The sequence below is a fragment of the Chlorella variabilis genome (genome assembly GCF_000147415.1).
Source record: "Chlorella variabilis unplaced genomic scaffold CHLNCscaffold_23, whole genome shotgun sequence".
In the NCBI taxonomy this organism is placed as follows: domain Eukaryota; kingdom Viridiplantae; phylum Chlorophyta; class Trebouxiophyceae; order Chlorellales; family Chlorellaceae; genus Chlorella; species Chlorella variabilis.
The window spans coordinates 196,761-213,264 of NW_005435065.1; the positions used below are offsets into that span (position 1 = coordinate 196,761).

General features: G+C 66.2%; 4 protein-coding genes across 4 annotated transcripts in view; 2 read left to right on the top strand and 2 right to left on the bottom strand.

Annotated features, from left to right (window-relative positions):
* Nucleotides 1-1,116: 1,116 nt before the first annotated feature.
* CHLNCDRAFT_139057 (hypothetical protein) lies at nucleotides 1,117-1,618 on the top strand (the record flags this gene model as incomplete). The annotated part of the gene is made up of 2 exons (XM_005844253.1): nucleotides 1,117-1,191; nucleotides 1,463-1,618. The coding sequence occupies 2 exons, from the start codon at nucleotides 1,117-1,119 to the stop codon at nucleotides 1,616-1,618; spliced, it is 231 nt and encodes a 76-aa protein (XP_005844315.1).
* Nucleotides 1,619-2,605: 987 nt separating this feature from the next.
* CHLNCDRAFT_139058 (hypothetical protein) lies at nucleotides 2,606-4,389 on the top strand (the record flags this gene model as incomplete). The annotated part of the gene is made up of 6 exons (XM_005844254.1): nucleotides 2,606-2,789; nucleotides 2,973-3,170; nucleotides 3,257-3,545; nucleotides 3,684-3,855; nucleotides 3,997-4,060; nucleotides 4,259-4,389. The coding sequence occupies 6 exons, from the start codon at nucleotides 2,606-2,608 to the stop codon at nucleotides 4,387-4,389; spliced, it is 1,038 nt and encodes a 345-aa protein (XP_005844316.1).
* Nucleotides 4,390-4,575: 186 nt separating this feature from the next.
* Nucleotides 4,576-10,736, bottom strand: CHLNCDRAFT_139059 (hypothetical protein; the record flags this gene model as incomplete). The annotated part of the gene is made up of 21 exons (XM_005844339.1): nucleotides 4,576-4,772; nucleotides 4,946-4,983; nucleotides 5,168-5,289; nucleotides 5,534-5,612; nucleotides 5,801-5,905; nucleotides 6,128-6,265; nucleotides 6,461-6,589; nucleotides 6,874-7,049; nucleotides 7,290-7,388; nucleotides 7,576-7,707; nucleotides 7,948-8,022; nucleotides 8,156-8,180; nucleotides 8,227-8,361; nucleotides 8,522-8,544; nucleotides 8,764-8,867; nucleotides 9,039-9,118; nucleotides 9,321-9,385; nucleotides 9,602-9,730; nucleotides 9,948-10,001; nucleotides 10,238-10,465; nucleotides 10,686-10,736. 21 exons carry the CDS (start codon nucleotides 10,734-10,736, stop codon nucleotides 4,576-4,578), a joined length of 2,184 nt encoding a protein of 727 aa, XP_005844401.1.
* Nucleotides 10,737-13,563: 2,827 nt separating this feature from the next.
* Nucleotides 13,564-16,504, bottom strand: part of CHLNCDRAFT_32555 (hypothetical protein) — a 7,520-nt gene continuing 4,579 nt past the window's right edge. The window contains exons 12-18 of the mRNA XM_005844340.1: nucleotides 16,088-16,274; nucleotides 15,730-15,830; nucleotides 15,390-15,570; nucleotides 14,984-15,123; nucleotides 14,475-14,627; nucleotides 14,140-14,211; nucleotides 13,564-13,964 (exon numbers count right to left, since the gene is read on the bottom strand). Coding sequence (XP_005844402.1) covers nucleotides 13,945-13,964; nucleotides 14,140-14,211; nucleotides 14,475-14,627; nucleotides 14,984-15,123; nucleotides 15,390-15,570; nucleotides 15,730-15,830; nucleotides 16,088-16,274 — 854 coding nt within the window. The 3' untranslated portion in view covers nucleotides 13,564-13,944. The remainder of the gene's footprint in view (nucleotides 13,965-14,139; nucleotides 14,212-14,474; nucleotides 14,628-14,983; nucleotides 15,124-15,389; nucleotides 15,571-15,729; nucleotides 15,831-16,087; nucleotides 16,275-16,504) is intronic.

Sequence of the window (16,504 nt, forward strand, 5' to 3'; positions counted from 1 at the left end):
TGAGGCGCCACCGCCGCGCCCCTTGGACGGTTTGAGGCAAGGGGGGGCGAAGAGCGGAGCAGGTTTGGACGGGCCCAAGCCCGACTCCTGCTCTATAGGAAGCCGGCACTGCCAGGTGGCTCCAAGATGATGGCTCCAATTACACGCTGCACACAGATTAAGGCAGTCACAGCTACATTGCTGTGGCCGGAGTCAAGAGCTGGGCGGTGAACGCTCCTCACAACGTCCCCTCGACTTGTCGCCCTGGGGCGGGCTGGGCAGCGTCTCCTAGCGATTGGGGCACTCAGCGCTTGCATGTGCCCAGTGACTGAGCGCACACAGCGGCGCGCTGGCAGCTAACAGCGCTGCTTTGCCTCCCCGTCATGCTGCCGCCTTGCGCTCGTCACCGGCCTGCTGAGCACTTCCGCCTGGTCACTCTGCATGAATAGTGTGAATTTGAAGCACATGAGAATCAGTTGTTTTTGTTCAGGCTGTTTGCTGTTCTGAGAGCGGCAGGCAGCAGAGGGCAGATGATGAGGCGGTGAGATAGACACAGACCAGCCCTGTTTGAGGCCCGTCACGGCCTCCCCAGGCTGGACGCAAGGCGACAGCCCAGCTCAGGCGCGCACCGACGTGGGGAAGGCTGAGCGCAAGGAGGTGCTGAAGCAGGGTGAGGGAAGGCAGCACCAGGCTGCTAGATGTCAAGGCAGCATGTGCAAAGCAATTGACTGCTCAAAGCGGCGCCGCGCAGCGGATGGTTTGACTGAGAGCGAGCCCGTCCAGGGGCGCCGACTAACAGAGCGCTGGCATGCCTGGCAAGTATGTGTGCGGGGGTCGCTACGTTAGTGGGCATGTGGTATGCATCCGTTCAATACGTATCATCCGCAAAAGGAAAAATGGATCAAGTCCAGTGGGAGGCAGGCACAGGCCTTACATGCAGGATCCGGGCAGGAAGGTTTTGGAAGGCTCTGGAAGCTTCCGGGGGGAAGCTGGAAAGTAAGTACTGGAAGGTTCAGGAAGCTAATGCAAGGTGATACAGGTGCAATACATTCTGGTGCAGGTCAGGCCAAACTTTTAGTGGGTTTGTGCTGTGCTCAGCACACATCGCTCACAGATCGCGGCGTTGCCATCGGCGCCATGGCAGCCAAGATGTACACCGCCATCCTGGAGCAGCGAATCTCAGACTGGGCAGAGGCCAGCAACTTCAGAGCAGTAGGACAGTTTGGTTTCAGGCGCCAGCGCGGCACAGCGCAGGCAGCACTCGTGCTGCGCGCACTCCAGGACCAGCACCGCCTCAGAGGCCAGCAGCTGTGGGGCTGTTTCGTTGACTGCAAGCAGGCATACGACCGCGTGCCCAGGGACCAGCTCCGGGAGAAGCTGGCGGCGGGAACGTAAGCGTCCCTGCAGATTTTGCGATTACGCATGCTTCCGTGGAATATGTCTTGGGGCGTGCGTGGACACAGCCTGGCTGGCGGCAGCACAGGCTCTGTACACCAACGTCCCCATGTCGGTGCGCACCTCAGCCGGGCTGTCGCCCTGCTTCCAGGCCGTGACAGGTCTGAGTCAGGGCTGCCCCCTCAGCCCCACCCTCTTTGGTCTCGATATCGACAACCTGGAGGAGGAGCTGATGGCAAGGTAAAGGCAAAGGTAAAGGTGAAGGTAGTAAAGGAGCTGATGGCAGCGGCGCGGCGTGGCGAGCAGCTCGACCTCCCCAGCTTCCTCGGCAGCGGCGGCGCCGGATACTCTCCTTGCGCATGCGTTGCCGACTGCGACAGAATCCTCCAGGGATGCACCTGTAGCGCTTGCATGGTGGGGTTGGGCGTTCTGTGGAGTCAGTAAACATGGTGGCAGAGGTGCACACTGTGGGTTCGAGGTGCACAACTGGTTGGCGGTCAGCTCAGCATGCCGCACCGCTGGCGCCAGCGGAGCAACCAACTGAACGCGTCAGTGTTTCTGGCCCTCGTGGCAGCTTTGGCGATGGGCGGGCGATGAGGACTGCTGTCGCGTCCAAATTTCGCCAATCAGCTGGCGATGGCACATTGAGGATTGGCGAAATGCGGGGGAGCCACCCTTGCGCCTGGCACAGCGCAGCGGCCACATGCGGCGCCGCTGTTGCTTTGTCGGCACTTGCCTCCCTTTTGGGGGACTGGGGGCGAAGCCCCCAGCAAGCTGGCGCTTGTTTAACACTATGGAGTGAAGTTCCTGAGGAAAATTGGCCATTTCTCCTCAAAATATTGGCGATGTCAGTCATGGGGGCTGGCGACGCGCTGGCGATGTCGCCCCGCCGCCTGCCCTCATTTAGCCAGCCCTGGCTGGCGATGGCCTTCGGCCAATCGCCAGCCAGAGCCGTTTTTTGGCCCGATTTCGCCAGCATTTGGCGATTTCGCCAGCTTTCAGAAACACTGGAACGCGTACATCCATTGCGCTGTTCACTTACCTGCTGTCCCGCTACGTCAGCTGTAAGCAGCATTTGGTTGCGCCTATGGGAGTTGCCGCAAGAGCTGTTTTGGGGGACAGCACGCCCGGTGGTGCCCCCACCTTCTTTTTGAATGTCTGCCTGCTGCTGGTGGTAGTTGCCTTCGCCATTCTGGGCCTGGGGTGGGGCAAGGGAGAGGAGCGAGGGCCCATGGCGTCGGTTCCGCTGCAGCATGACACAGTGCAGAGACGGGTTGCCGCCTCGGCTGGCATCCACGGCTTTTTGCACAAGGAGGGCATGACCGACCTCCACAACTGGCACCCTCGCCACGGCCCCTACCGAGCGGAGCGGTTAAAGCGTTGGATGGCTGAGCGCAAGGAGATGCTGGAGCAGGGTGAGGAAAGGCATCACCAGGCTGCTTGCTGTTGAGGTCCCGCCGCGGGCACCCGCCGCTGTGAGAGCGGGACGGCAGCAGGGCGGCACTGCTTCCAGGCGGTACTACATTCAGGCGGCACTGCTTTCAGGCGCATGCGTGGCGCTGCGCTGAACAGGCGGGAGCCTCCTGCGCTGCCTGCAGGCAAGCTGGCGCCGCCGCTGCCGCAGCACCCTGCCTGCCAGGTGTTTGTCAACCACCTGTACAGAGTGGTCTACCTGCGCTTCGCCAAGGCCGCCTCCACCAGCCTGCTGTGCCACTTTGGGGGCTGCAGCGCCAACGCCACGGACCCCAGCCAGAAGGGACTGGGCTTCAAGCTGCTGCAGGCGCGCCGGCGCCGCGGTGCTGCGCGGGGGAGTGGCTTGGTCCGGGCGGCAGGGCTGCACATGCCGCCATGCATGTGCATGGCCCCCGCTCCGCTGCGACAGCCATCCGCCTGCCTGCCCGCCTGATGCCACACTGCGCCATGGTGCAGGAGGACATCAAGCTGGAACCCCTGGATCCAGAGCACGTGGCCGACCTGGCCGGCATGTGGCGCAGCTACTTTGTCGCCGCTTTTGTGCGCAACCCCTTCCAGCGAGCCGTGAGCGCCTACCATATGCTGGCGCGCAACCTGGACCCCGCCGGCCCAGCCGCACAGGCGTACGACTGGAACACCTTCTGCGCCGACCCCGCCGGCTTCCTCGACCTGTGCAAGCAGGACGCCAAGTGCAACTCGTGAGCGCCGCCTCGCCGAGCGCAGCGGTGCACGGGTCCGGCTGTGCCGTGGCTTGCGCGGTCAGCTGCCTGGCCTCCTGGCTAGCTGGCCTCTGGATGGCCGTGCTGCCACGCTGCCCCTGCCTGTGCTGCATGCAGCACAAAGGACGCGCAGCACATCTTCGGGCACATCCACCCGATGCACGACTGCCTCATCACGGAGGGCGGCGGCTGGGCGGTGGACTTCATAGGCCGGGTGGAGCACATTGACGCAGACCTGCAGGCGATGCTGGAAGAGATTGAGCGGCGGCGGCCCGCGGAAGCGCCGCCGGTGCGCCGGGCTCGCCTGCTGCCCTGCCCTTGGTGGGAAGGGGAGTGCTGGGCGTCGGCTGCCGGCCTCCGTGCTGCACAGCGTGCGATGCCCTTGCTGCGCTGCTGATGCACCCTGTTCCTGCCCGTGCATCGCCTCCAGGTGAAGCCGCTGCAAGGCAGCCTAGGGAATGTGAACGGCCGCAGCTGCGAAGGGGCGACAGGAGGTGGGTAGGGAAGCCTCCCTGCTGCAGCCGCAGCCTCATGTTGAAAAAGCAGGCGGCATGCTTGCCCACCTCACACGTGCCTGCTGCAGTACCGCGCCCTACCCCTTGCCCTCCCAGCCACTCGTTGGCATGCCATGCTGGAGCGCTCCCTTGATCGCGCTGTTTTGCGCCTGGGACACCTGCGCGGGATACCTGCAGGCTTTGGCGTCGACACGGCCAAGGAGCAGTACTGCGACCCCGCCGAATACTACCAGGGCGGGCACGCGCAATGCTACCGCCAAATCCAGCACCACTATTACAGCGACGTGCACGCGTTGAGACTGGCCTGACCTGCCAGTCACATTCCCTGTTGCCGACTGATACTGTTTTCCTGAATACCTTTCCCTCTTTAATCTGTTTAATGTGTCATCTCAGTCAGAATTTCCGGTGCAAAAAAAACTGGACAGCTCGACATGATTGTACAGCCTCCTCAATTGTTGCAGCGGCTTCGTTGCCCACGCGCCACGGCGCACGCGTCACGCCGCCGCCGGCAGCAGGCCGCTGTGGCGCAGCAGGGCCTCGGGCGTGGGGTCGCGGCCGCGGAAGTCGCGGAACACGAGCCCCGGCTCCCGCCCGCCGCCCAGCGCCAGCACGGTGTCGCGGAAGCGGGCGCCCGTCTCCGCCACCGCCGCCTCATCCTCCAGCCCCACCTCCTCAAACGCAGCAAAGGCATCTGCAGCAGACGCGGCAGGAGGCCGAGCGTGTCGTGTTGGTTAGATGGTGCCGGCCTCGTCCCTTGATCAGAAACCACCCGACACCAACCACCTCCAAACAGTCGCAAGTGATGACCGGCCCCGCTATATTTTTCAGGAGATCCAGGCATGTGGCTGTGCAGGCACGGCTCACCAGCACTGAGGACCTCGGCAAACTTGTAAGAGTAGTAGCTGCACAGGAGTGGTGGAAAAGCGCGTGGGGCAGTGGTGTGCATGGCGGGAGAGCATGACGACAGCATACAATAGCCTCTTGAGGGGGGGTAAGAACATCATGCCACAACGCATCGCCAGGCCGCCTGCCCGCCACCTGCCGCCACCTGACGCGGCGCTGCCTCCGCGGCGGCTGTGCACCCACCCGGCGCTGTAGCCGCCCGCAAAGATGTGTGAGAAGGAGCAGAGGAAGCGGTCCTCTGGCAGCGGCGGCATCACCATCGTGCGCTTGGCCATCGCCTGGTCCCGGTCAAACACGCTCTCCCCCTGCACCGGCGGCAACACAAGGGCCAGCAGGGCGTGCAAGCACGACCGCCTCGGCACGTGCGGCGGGTGACAGCTGCCCATGCAGGCTGGGGCGGTGTGGGGTCGGACGCCAGGGGCAAGCAACAACGTGCAGCGGGCAGCCAGCGTTGCGCAGGCCGACGCAAGCAGCCGACCTCGCGGCGGCAGCGGCGCCGGGGCGGCAGCGGCAGAGCAGCATCGGCAGCTGCAGGGCGTGCAGCCTCACCTGGCCCGGTTTGAAGCGTGCATGCAGCTCCAGGTCCACGCTGGCAAAGTGGACCTGGCGCAGGGTCATGCTGCCAGAGCTGCGCCACGACGGCAGAGGAAGCAACGGCAATGAGCAGGCGGCACGCACGCGCGCCTCGCGATAACGCAGGCGGCAGGCGCAGCCGTGGCCATGCACCCGCAGGGGAGGGAAGCCGGGCGGCGGCGAGGGCGCGGGCGCAGCAGGCGGCGCTAGGCGCGGCGCAGCGCCAGGCAGGCGGGCGCTCACCGGTAGGTGCGGGCCGCCAGCAGCCGCTGGTACAGCTCCTCCGGCAGAGGCTCGCCGCTGTCATAGTGCCGCGCGAAGCTGTACAGCGTCTTGCGGTGGTAGCACCTGCGGGCAGCGGAGCGGCGCAGGGCCAGCGGGCATAGGTGCCGGGCGCGGGAGCCAGGCCCCGCCCTGCCCTCCCTCCCGCCGAACCGAGCCGCCACGCCAGGCGGCCTCCTCAACAGGCTGCCCCCTGGATGGAACAGGTCAGTAAATTGGTACTGTTTTCTTTCTTTCCACCCTATTGTCTTTCTTCTTTCTTTCCAGCCCGCTCCTTTCCACCCTCACCAGTTCTCCATGAACTGCGAGGGCAGCTCCACGGCATCCCACTCGACGCCCCGGATCCCCGCCACCAGCCCCTCCTGCTGCTCCGTCAGCATGTGCTGCGCAGCGTGGCCAAACTCGTGGAAGAGCGTCTCCACCTCCCTGCGCCAGGCGGGGGCGAGCGGGGAGGGGGGAGAGAGGAGGGGAGGGGAGGGAGGGAGGCAACAGGGGCAGGTGAGCCAGCGCACTGCAGGGGCAGGTGAGCGAGCGCATTGCTCCGGCTCTGGGCAGGGCGGGCCTGTGCTAGAACAACACCAGCGAGGGGTCGGGGCGCCGCAGTCTCCCCCCCAGCCCCACCTGAAGGTCATGAGCGAGGGCTTGCCGCCCACCGGCGGCGTCTGGTTGCATACCATGTGCGCCACGGGCAGCCGCACCTCCTCCCCCTCCACCGCAAACAGCCGGCTCTGGCCGCACACCTCGTCCATCCTGCGCACGCGGCGCAGGCAGACGGGCGTGGCAGGCAGGCAGCACAGGGGGTGGGACCCGTGCACGGTACCACCAGCACGGTACCCACCAGCAAAGCCACCAACTTCGCCGGGAACCCCAGCACGGCGCCGCCACTTGGGCACCAGCGGCGGCTGCAGCAAGAGGCTGTACCGCCGGTACCGGCGGCGACGCGCCGCCCCTCGCCACGCGCGGTGCTGTGCCACCCCACGCTGGTCGCGGCAGGGCCGGCTCAGGGCCGCGGCAGGGGCCGGCGAACATCTCACCACGCGCCGCCGCGCTTCTCTGAGGGCCGGCTGTAAGGGTCAAGGTAGAAGTACGCCTTGGGGCGGCCGCCCTTCTTCACCACAAAGAAGCGAACATCCTCGTGCCACACCGGCGCCTTGCCGTCGGCGGGCTCGATGTCCACGTCAAACAGCCGCTTGGCCAGCCCAAACAGGCCCTGCGATGGACGCAGCGCAGCGGGCGGTGACGACGCGCTGCGCGGCTGGGGGCGTGCAGGTTGCAGGTGGGGCGCTGGCAAGCGGCGGTCGCTTCCAAACAGCCGAGGAGCTCGGGTTGCAGCACGCATCACTGGCGCAAGGGCCTGCCAGTGAGCCTGCCAGCAGCCAGCAGCCAGCAGGCTGCCCGACCCATGACCAGCAGCCCGGCATATTTGCAGCAGCCGGCCAAAGCGGCGCACCTCCAGCACATTGGGCAGCGCAAAGTAGGGGCGCAGCTGCTCCTCCTCCAGCGCATACTTGGCCTCCTTCAGCCGCTCCGCCCAGAAGCTGACGTCCCACTGCGGCGGCGGCAAGCGACAACACAGGAAAACGTGCGTCGGGACAGGCGTCGGCGCAGCAGGCGGGGCCGAGCGTGCCGGCTGCACACACAGCTCAACCCCCCTGCCTGAAACGCGCCCAGCCTGGGCGCATGCATGCACACCAAGCAGCGGCGGCGCGCGGTGGGGCGCCGGGCGAGGAGCACACCTGCTGCAGCGGCTCTGTGGAGCCCTGCTCTGCGGCAAACTCCTGGATGTCTTGGAGGTCCCGCTTGGCTGCCTCAAAGGAGGCGCCCCGCAGCTCCTCCAGCAGCTGCTCCGCAGTTTCCAGGGTGGCCATCTGCGCGGGGACGGGGCCAGGCCGGGCCGGCAACAGCAGGTCAGCACACGCACGGGCCAAAGCGGAGGTGACGCCCTGCGCTGCAGCACCAAGGCGCGAGGCGCGCTGGAGCGGTGCAGGGCAAACCACGGGGGGTGCGGCTGCTGGCAGCAGCTGCCCTCTCCACTGCTTCCTTGTCTCTGGTTACTTCTTTACTTCTTTCTTGTTATAAAAATTCAATAAAGAAAGGAGCCCGCCCACCTTGCTGGCCATCGACACCTCGGCAAAGTTGGGGAAGCCCAGCAGCTCCGCCTTCTCCTGGCGCAGCGCCAACACCTGCGCGGCCCGAGGCGACAGTGCAGCGGGACGCACAGTCGTTCATGAGGCTGTATAAAACATAAGCATGTGCGACGCAGGGCCGTGTGGGCGGGTGCGAGGGCAATCGCCCCTGAAGCGTAGCCTGGCGCACCGGCACGGCAGCACGGCGCGTAATGCTGGGCAGCACAGCAGGGCGCTGACAACCGCATGCCCAGGGTACACCTCCCCTGCTGGGCTGCCCGCCCGCAGCTCCCCGCCCGCTGCTCCCCGCTCGCCTTTTCGATGATGGGGGTGTTGTCGATGTCGCCAGACGAGGCGCGGGTGATGCTGGCGCGGTACATCTCCTCCCTCAGCGCACTGCACCACAGCAGGCCCAGCGGCAGGCCATCAACCGTCAGGAGCGACTCAGACCGCGCCCCAGGCTCAAGGCACCGCCCCACAGGCTTCACAGAGGGTACGGGCCAGGAGGGCCAGCCCTGCGGGGAAGCCAGAGACGCCACTCCCGACGGTTCCTCACCGGTTCTTGGCGTGAGTCATCACCTGCGGGGCGGGCGGGGCAGCGGGGGCAGCGGGGGCAGTCGGCAACCGCAGACACGTGCATGGATGAATGGCGCTTGCGTGTTGCACTTGATGCACACGTCGCTATCCATGAGGCCTGATCATCAAAGTTCCACTTTGCACCCAAACGCTGATTCAAGGATCCGCCCGCCTGCTGATTCAGGGATCCACCCGCCCCCAAGAAACAACAGTATAACTCACCGGGAAGTAGGAAGGGAAGTCCAGGGTGAACAGCCAGGGGCCTGCCTCGGGGGTGGCCCCCTCGTGGCCCTCCTTTGCCGCCTGCTGCGCCGCCAGCGCCAGCGCTGGAGTCGCGCAGGGCAGGCAGGCCATGATCCGACATCAGGCAAACGAATCCAGGTGGACGGCCCGGCGGGTAGCATGAGCAGGCAGGCGCGCAGGCAGGCCAGCCACCCAAGGTAAGCAGGCCAGCCCCCCCAGCAGCATCCCCTGCCTTCCACCCAACCCCAGCCCACCCGACTCGGGCAGCCCCTCCACATCCGCCTTGTCTGTCAGCAGCTTCTTGTAAGCCTTGGTGCCATCCAGCACGTTGTTGCTGCCACACGGGAGGAGGAGACACATGATGCGGCTCAGGCTGGCGGCGACTCTGGCGCCAGCCAGACAGCGGAGGTTGCTGGCACTGGCCGGGCAACACCCAGGCGCCACAGCTGCACCCAGCCAGCCTCTCCCTCGCATCCAGCCCCACGCACGCACCACAGACCACACACCCAGGCGCCACGGCTGCACCCCAGCCACACCTGAACTTGGTGCTCAGCTGGCTCAGCTCCTGCTGGATCTCGTTGAACCGCTCCTTGGCCTCGCCCTGCACGCATGGCAGGGGGTCGGGTGGGCCCACAGGGCAGCCCTGCTGAGCGCAGCGCACCGCCGGGCGAGCTGCAGGCCGTACGGCGCCAGCCGGGACATGCTGCTGTCTGCGGGACCCCCCAGCAGCACGCGGGCTGCGCATGGCAGGCAGGCAGGCAGGCAGGCACAGCGCTGCACCCGTCATGCAGGCTCCAATTGCTGCAGCCCCGCGCACCTCCAGCGCCACACCGCCCAGCTTGAAGTCGCGCAGCTCCCCCTCCACAATGCGCTGCTGCGCCTCTGACAGCTGGCCCCAGGAGGGGCCCTCCCGCAGCGCGCGGAACGCCTCGTACAGCGGCTTGCTCTGCAACGGATGGGGAGGTGGTGCCCAGGCAGGCGCGCTGGAAGTCAGGCAGCTGCTCAGGCTGGCAGCACGGAGACGACCCGAGCGTGGCAGAAACGACCAGATGCATCGGGCAGGAGGCGACGGGGCTGCTGGGAGTGTGTGCACCTGCATGCTGCAGTGCACCGGCAGCTGGCAGGAACGGCTGGCTGCCTGCGGGCGTGCCGCGGTTACCCACCTGGGACAGGCGCAGGCTCAGCTTCACACGCTCCGGCTGCACCTCCTCCACGGCCTGCAAATCATCGATAGAGGATCCACAAAATGACGGGCTCATGTGGAGCGCCAGGCACAGCCGCCGCCTTGGCTGGCGTTTGTGAGGGCTGCTAGTGCTGGCGTGAAATGCAGCCCAAAGTTCCCAACTCGAGAGGGCCAGCACACGACAGCAGGGCGCCGAGTGCAGGCATGCCCGGCCCCGGCCGCCCCACCCGCCCTGCCATCCCACCAACCCACTCGCCCACACCCACCCACCTTGCGCAGCTCCTCTGTGTCCTTCACCGCCTTGAGGTGGCTGACGGTGCCCCAGGCGCGGCTCAGGCGGTCCACGATGCGCTCCAGCGGCTGCACCAGCCCCTCCCAGCTGGGCTCCACGCTGGCCTCCAGCCGGTCCACCTCAGCGTGCAGCTCAGCCAGCAGGGCGCGGATGCCGGGCACCACGTGCTCCGCCTTGACCTCGGAGTAGGCCGGGAAGGGGGAGTCCTGCAGCGGAGTGAGGAGGAGCAGGAGCGGGCGAGCGCGTCAGCGTTCCGGGCTGGGGCGAGTCGGTGATTGGCGGCGGTGGCGGCGGGCCGGTCAACAAGCAGCGGGCAGGAGCGAGCACCTGAGCATGTGCGGCGGGAGGTGGCATTGGGCAGGAGTACACTAAAGTTGCCAACAACCAGGGCTGCCTCATGGCTGCCATCCAAGGTGATCAACTCACCGTCAGCAGTGGGTTCCCTCCTGTGATCTGGGGCTCGGTGGATGCATCCATGGTAGCGGAGGAAGAGCAGACGAGGCGGCGAGGGTAGAAGGCGGGGGAGCGGCAAACACCAGCGCCGGTGGCAGCAGAGGAGGCCAGGGGCCGAGGAGCAGCGAGCGCGGTGCAGACGGGCCTGAGTAGCAGCAGGCGTGTGGCGACGAGCACTCTGGTAGAGTGGGAGACAGCAGTGCGCATCGTTTCTGGCCACCTCCAGCCAGTCAATTGATAATTGAGCCTGTCTAATGGCCGATCTCGTGGTTCTAGAGGTGGACGCAGTGGCAGGACCCATGCGGCGATCGCAGTACGCCGCTCCCGCCACTCAGCGTTGCTCCCGCCGCATGCCCACAAAGAGATCAGGAACCTGCCATGTGAGCACACATACTCAGCCCAAACTACTGGTATGTGGATCACTGCAGCATGCAGATTCCCATCCGCAGCTGTGCCACCTAGTGCCCCGCTCCCTGCAACTGCTGAATATTCGACGTCTGTTTCACACATTGAAGTCTGTGACCAAATACTGTACGAGGGGGGAGGGAGCGCAAGTGAATCATCTGCTGCCCAAATAAGAAGTGGCAAGGTGAGGATGCATGAAAAGGAGAAGTAGTAGCAAATACGACGAGACTAACAGAAGGCAGGCCTGTGTGGCTGCTGAACAAACTGGAGTAGGGGAGTGGAAGAGCATCAGTGCTGGATTCGTTCGTGGTCCATCTATCAAATTCTGGCATACATTTGTTGGACAAGGGGGTGGCTGCTGTGCCGGCGGCACATCGGTGCAGACCGCTGGCAGGCAACACCGTTCGGGCGTTGCTTCTCACAGCCAGTCAGGGATCAAACGACAGAAGCGCCTGGATCAGATTGCCCTGCTTGTGGGCCTTCACCCGGCCTTTGCCCTGCACCATGAACCAGCAGCGCATTCAGCATCAGACTGCAGTAGGTTCTAGGGGGTGGCCCTTCTCCCGTCAACCTATGCAGCAAGCGCCAACAAGCACAGCCAACAGCAACATGCAGCGTGCACGATCATGCATGGCAGTTCCATTGCAATGACAGGATCATATGGCAGTGTGCGCACCAGGCAGCATGGGCAGATGGTGCCCTCTTCAAATGTAGGATGGTCCTCAAAAGAAACCTGGCCTGAGCCGGCGCAGACTTTGCAGGTCACCCGGCCATCATTCGTGGGCTGTGCTGCCTTGGGCTGGGCTGCACGTGCTGCGGGCACCGGGGGTGCCACGACGACGGCCGCACGCGTTGCTGCTACAGTGGTAGTGGGCTGCGCCGCTGCGCTGGAACTCGGCTCGCTGCCTGCCGCCTCGCCGCCGCTACTGCTGCTGGTCTCGCCACGGTTGTTGCGGGCCACCCAGAGGGTCACGCCCACGCTGTAGACGAGCAGAACGCCGACCACGAGGGGCGACACTCGGGCGCTGCCGAGGCTGCGAGCCGCCGCCGCCCACCAGGCCGGCAGCGTCCTCACGGCGATGCGACCCGCCACTCGCAGGAGGGGCTGCGCTGCAGAAGCTGCCACTCTGGTGCTGCCCCTGACCGCTGGCCTGGCCAGCAGCGACGCGGCCGAGGGAGGCTGAATCCGCAGCCCAGAAAGCTGCACGAAGGCGGACGCCCTGCTGCACAGGCGGCTCTGGGGCCGTGTGCCGCTGGGAGTAGAGAGCGCAGACTGCATTTTGGTGGTCAAGCCCCAACCCCCAACAACGGGGGGTCGCGGCTCCAACAGGGAGGAGGGCAGGGCGCTGCTGGACGTGTTGTTGGCCAAAGGAATGAAGGATGGGCGGGTGGTGGCTGGTGAGGTGAGAACTCGTGCGTGCCAGCTGGAGCCAGGGCTCTGAGCAGGGTTCTGAGCAGGGTTCCTTTTGCTCAACGCATTATTCTCCTCTCTAGAGCATGCATGTGTCACTCACTACATTATATAAATAGTTCTCACGCCTGCAGGCGGTGCTGAGATGGGGACCTTGGATGCTTCGTTGACTTTTGCTGCCGCTCCCTGCTCTCCCGTGTGGCATGGGTGCCCTGGGAGCGCTTAAGGGGAGAGGGAGATGTCGAGGAGGGGTGCCGCCCCGCCCGGCAGAGTGCGGGAGCGCCGCCGCCCCGCCACCGAGGCGCAGCCTGGCGTTCGGCGCAACCAGCCATAGCGAGACATAGGTGCCGTTGAGGGGGACACAGGCAGAGCGGGCGGCGAAGCTATCGCTGCAGCTCAAGGTGCGCTGGAATGGCCCACACCGGTACGCTGACACCCGTCCGGTGGCTCACGCCTGTACGCTGCGCCGCCCACCACTACTCCTCCATACCGCCATTTCCAGCCTGCCGCCTCTTTTCCCGCGGCAGTGGGCGCCTGCACGCTGGTCCTGATGTGCCTCTCCCTGCTGCCGTGTTTGCCTGCCCGCAGATTTGCTCAGTCGCAGCTGTTCCCGGCTGACATCGACGGCCCGTGTCGCCCGCTGAGCCGGCGGGCACAGATCATAGCGCACCAACCCGCAGCTGCTGGCCTGGATCATGAAGGCCGGCCCCTCCTGGCAGGCAATCTGGGTGCCACAGAGGTGGGTGCTCTGCCTGGCTTGCACCGTGCACCCATGGTTGGCCGTGCACAAGCACAGGCAAGGAGTTGGCAGGGGCTTGAGCAGCAAGCAGGGTGTGCTTGTAGAGGGGGTGGGTGGATGGGCGCGGGCGCCTGCCATCTCTTCTGGCGGCATGTGAGGCGCGGCCCACCACCATGCATCTGCAACGGCTGCGCTTGTTGCCTGGCCTGCTGCAGGGTTGCTGGTCTGCATGGAGTACAGCCGGTAAAAGTGCCGCTGCCCTCCCCGCCCCCCCCGCCTGCAACCCGTCACTGTCCTTATCACACGTTGTGTTACAACTATCCCGAGGGATTTCAAAGAGTTGTTGTTGTATGGTACAGCAGCAGCAGTGAAGAAGAGTATGGGTGGGGGAGACCTGTGAATGAAAGAAAGGCTGGGTGGCGCGCCGCCGCGGAGCCGCGGCTGCAGGGCGCTGCCCGCCGGCGCCCCGCGTCGTCATGCTTCATCCCTTGCAACAAAGCGACAAAACCTATAGTAGCGGCGCGGGGCACGCGCGTATGCATGGCGTGCGCCGGCCGGCTGCCGGCTGCAGCGGGCGCCTGGCATGGGTGGGGGCGACGGCGCGTCGTGTGCAGGGCCGGTGGTAGTGCAGTCGGGGTGTGTGTTTGTGCGTGGCTACCAGCCCGCCAGCTGGGCGCCTAGGAGGTGTAGTCGATGCCTGCACAAACACATGGGGCGGGGCCAGGGCAGCAGCGGGTTTCGGCAGGTGGGGCTCAAGGGCCGGGCTGCCCAGCACCAGCGCTGCAACATGCCACATGACTGAGACTGGCCCGCCGCCCCCTGCCAACAGCGGCAGCAGCAGGAAACCTGGCGGCGGGCAGGCGGCCACGCACCGGCGGCGGAGGGGATGGCCGACACCATCTTCTTGTCGCCGTTGAGCACGCTGATCTGGCCGTCGGCGTCCACTGCGGGCAGGCAGGGCGCAAGCAGGCGAGGGCGATGGAACAGGTGTGAGAGAGCGGGAGAGAGAGGGAGCTGGCACCCCACCAGGCCTGCTCACACGCAGGCTCGCCGCCTCGGGCGCCCGCGCCAGCCTGCCGCCCCGCCTTCCCCTGCTCCCCCCCGAGGCATGTATCCACCCCCCTCCTCCTTCCGTTCTCTTGCTGTCCTCTCATCCTTCTGTTCATTATCGCCATCAAACCATCAGCAGCGCGGCCCTGAGGCTCACCATCAATGATGACGGAGTCGCCCTCCTTGATGTCGCCCGCCAGCATGCGCTCCGCCATCGAGTCCTCCAGCAGGCGCATGATGGCGCGGCGCAGCGGGCGCGCGCCGTACGCCGGGTTGTACCCCTCGTCCACCAGCCGGTCCTTGAAGCGCTCTGCAGCAGGGCGGGGCGAGGAGGCATAGGTTTGTTTCTGTTGTTGTTGTGGTTGTTGTTGGTTCAAAGCGGCAAAAATCCTTGGGTCTGCGAACCAGGCGGCGGCCGCGGCGGCAGGGCTGAGAGCAGCCGGGGCCTGTGCCGCAAGCTGCTCTGCGGATGTGCAGACCGTAAACACAAAACAAGCAAACACGCGTCGCGGGCCGGCCGCCGGCAGCGGGGCCGCAGCGCGCGCACGGCGCGGCGTCCCCGCCGCGGCGTCCCTGCTGCGCTGCACGCGGCTGCCGCAAGGCCTGGCGCACGCGATGCATTGCTGCCCCCTGCAAGCTCAATAAAAGTGCTGAGCTCGAGCTCACCCGTGACGTCAATCTTGATGCCCTTCTCCTCAGCCCGCTTGAACACCTGCCGCAGCATGATGTCGGCAATCTGCTTCACCTCCTGCTTGGTCAGCTGGCGGAACACGATGATCTCGTCCAGCCGGTTGAGGAACTCGGGGCTGCGGGGAGGGAGGGGGAGGGGGAGGGGGGGGCGGGGACCGGCCAGGCGGGGAGGTTGGCAAGGGGGGCAGGTGGCGTGGTGGGCACCTTTTTACTCGGCCGCTGCCCTGCCCTGGCCTGGGCTTGGGCTGTTGCTGGAGGAGGCCTGCGCCAGCGCTCCACGCCCCACACCCCGCCGCCGCTGCCGCCCTGCCCTGCCCCGCCCCGCCCTGCCCTGCCCTGCCCTGCCCTGCTCCCACCCCTGCAGTACCGCCCCCCCCCTCACCGGAAGTACTGCTTCAGCTCCTCGTTCACCAGCGACTTGATGCGGTTGTAGGAGGAGTCCTCCTCGGAGTTGTCCAGCTGGAAGCCGATGCCGCCGCCGCCCTTCTCGATGACCGAGGAGCCGACGTTGGAGGTGAGGATGATGAGCGTGTTCTTGAAGTCCACAGTGCGGCCCTTGGAGTCTGCGGGAGGGGGCGGGGGGCGGGGGCGCGGCGGGGGAGGGTCAGGCACGAGGCGGGGAGGCGAGCCTGACACCAGCCCTAGCCAGCCCCATCATATGCCTTGCACAGGCGGGCACGCCTGCTATGTTGAGGCCCGCCCAGCCTGCCCGGGCGGCGCACCGGTGAGGCGGCCGTCCTCCAGGATCTGGAGCATCATGTTGAAAACATCTGGGTGCGCCTTCTCAATCTCGTCAAACAGAACCACCGTGTACGGCCGCCGCCTGCGCCGGGTGGCAGGCAGGCAGGGGTGGCGGGCGGGCAGGGGTCAGGGGGGCAGGAGAGCGGCGGCGCCAAAGAGGAAGAGGCCCCCGCAGAGGCATGCGTGCGTTGGGGGCCACAGCCTGCCACCTGCACAGCCGCCACGCACCCAGCGCCGCGGCCGCCTGCACCCCTCCCCCCCAAAAACAAGCAAAACAAGAGAAGAAAACGCACACCCACGACCCACACCACACACACACATACAGACACACATACACACCTGACCGCCTCGGTCAGCTGGCCGCCCTCGTTGTAGCCCACGTAGCCGGGTGGCGAGCCGATCAGCTTGCTGACGGTGTGCCTCTCCATGAACTCGCTCATGTCCAGGCGAACCATCGCCTCCTCCGAGCCAAAGTAGTAGGAGGCGAGCGTCTTGGCCAGCTCCGACTTGCCCACGCCGGTGGGGCCTGCGGGCGGCGGCGCGGCGGGGGGCGAGGGTGAGGGCCGGGCAGCGCAGGGCGGGGCAGCGTGGGCGGGGCGGCGCAGGGGCAGCGTGGGTCGTGTGGCGCAGGGGCAGGCCGGCACGCAGGCAGCAAAGCAGTGGCTGGCAGGAAGCCCGCCGCCGGCTGGCTGCGCGTCCCGCGTCGCCGCGGCTGGCTGCAAGCGGCACCCACACCCCGCTCCCCCTCCCCTCCAC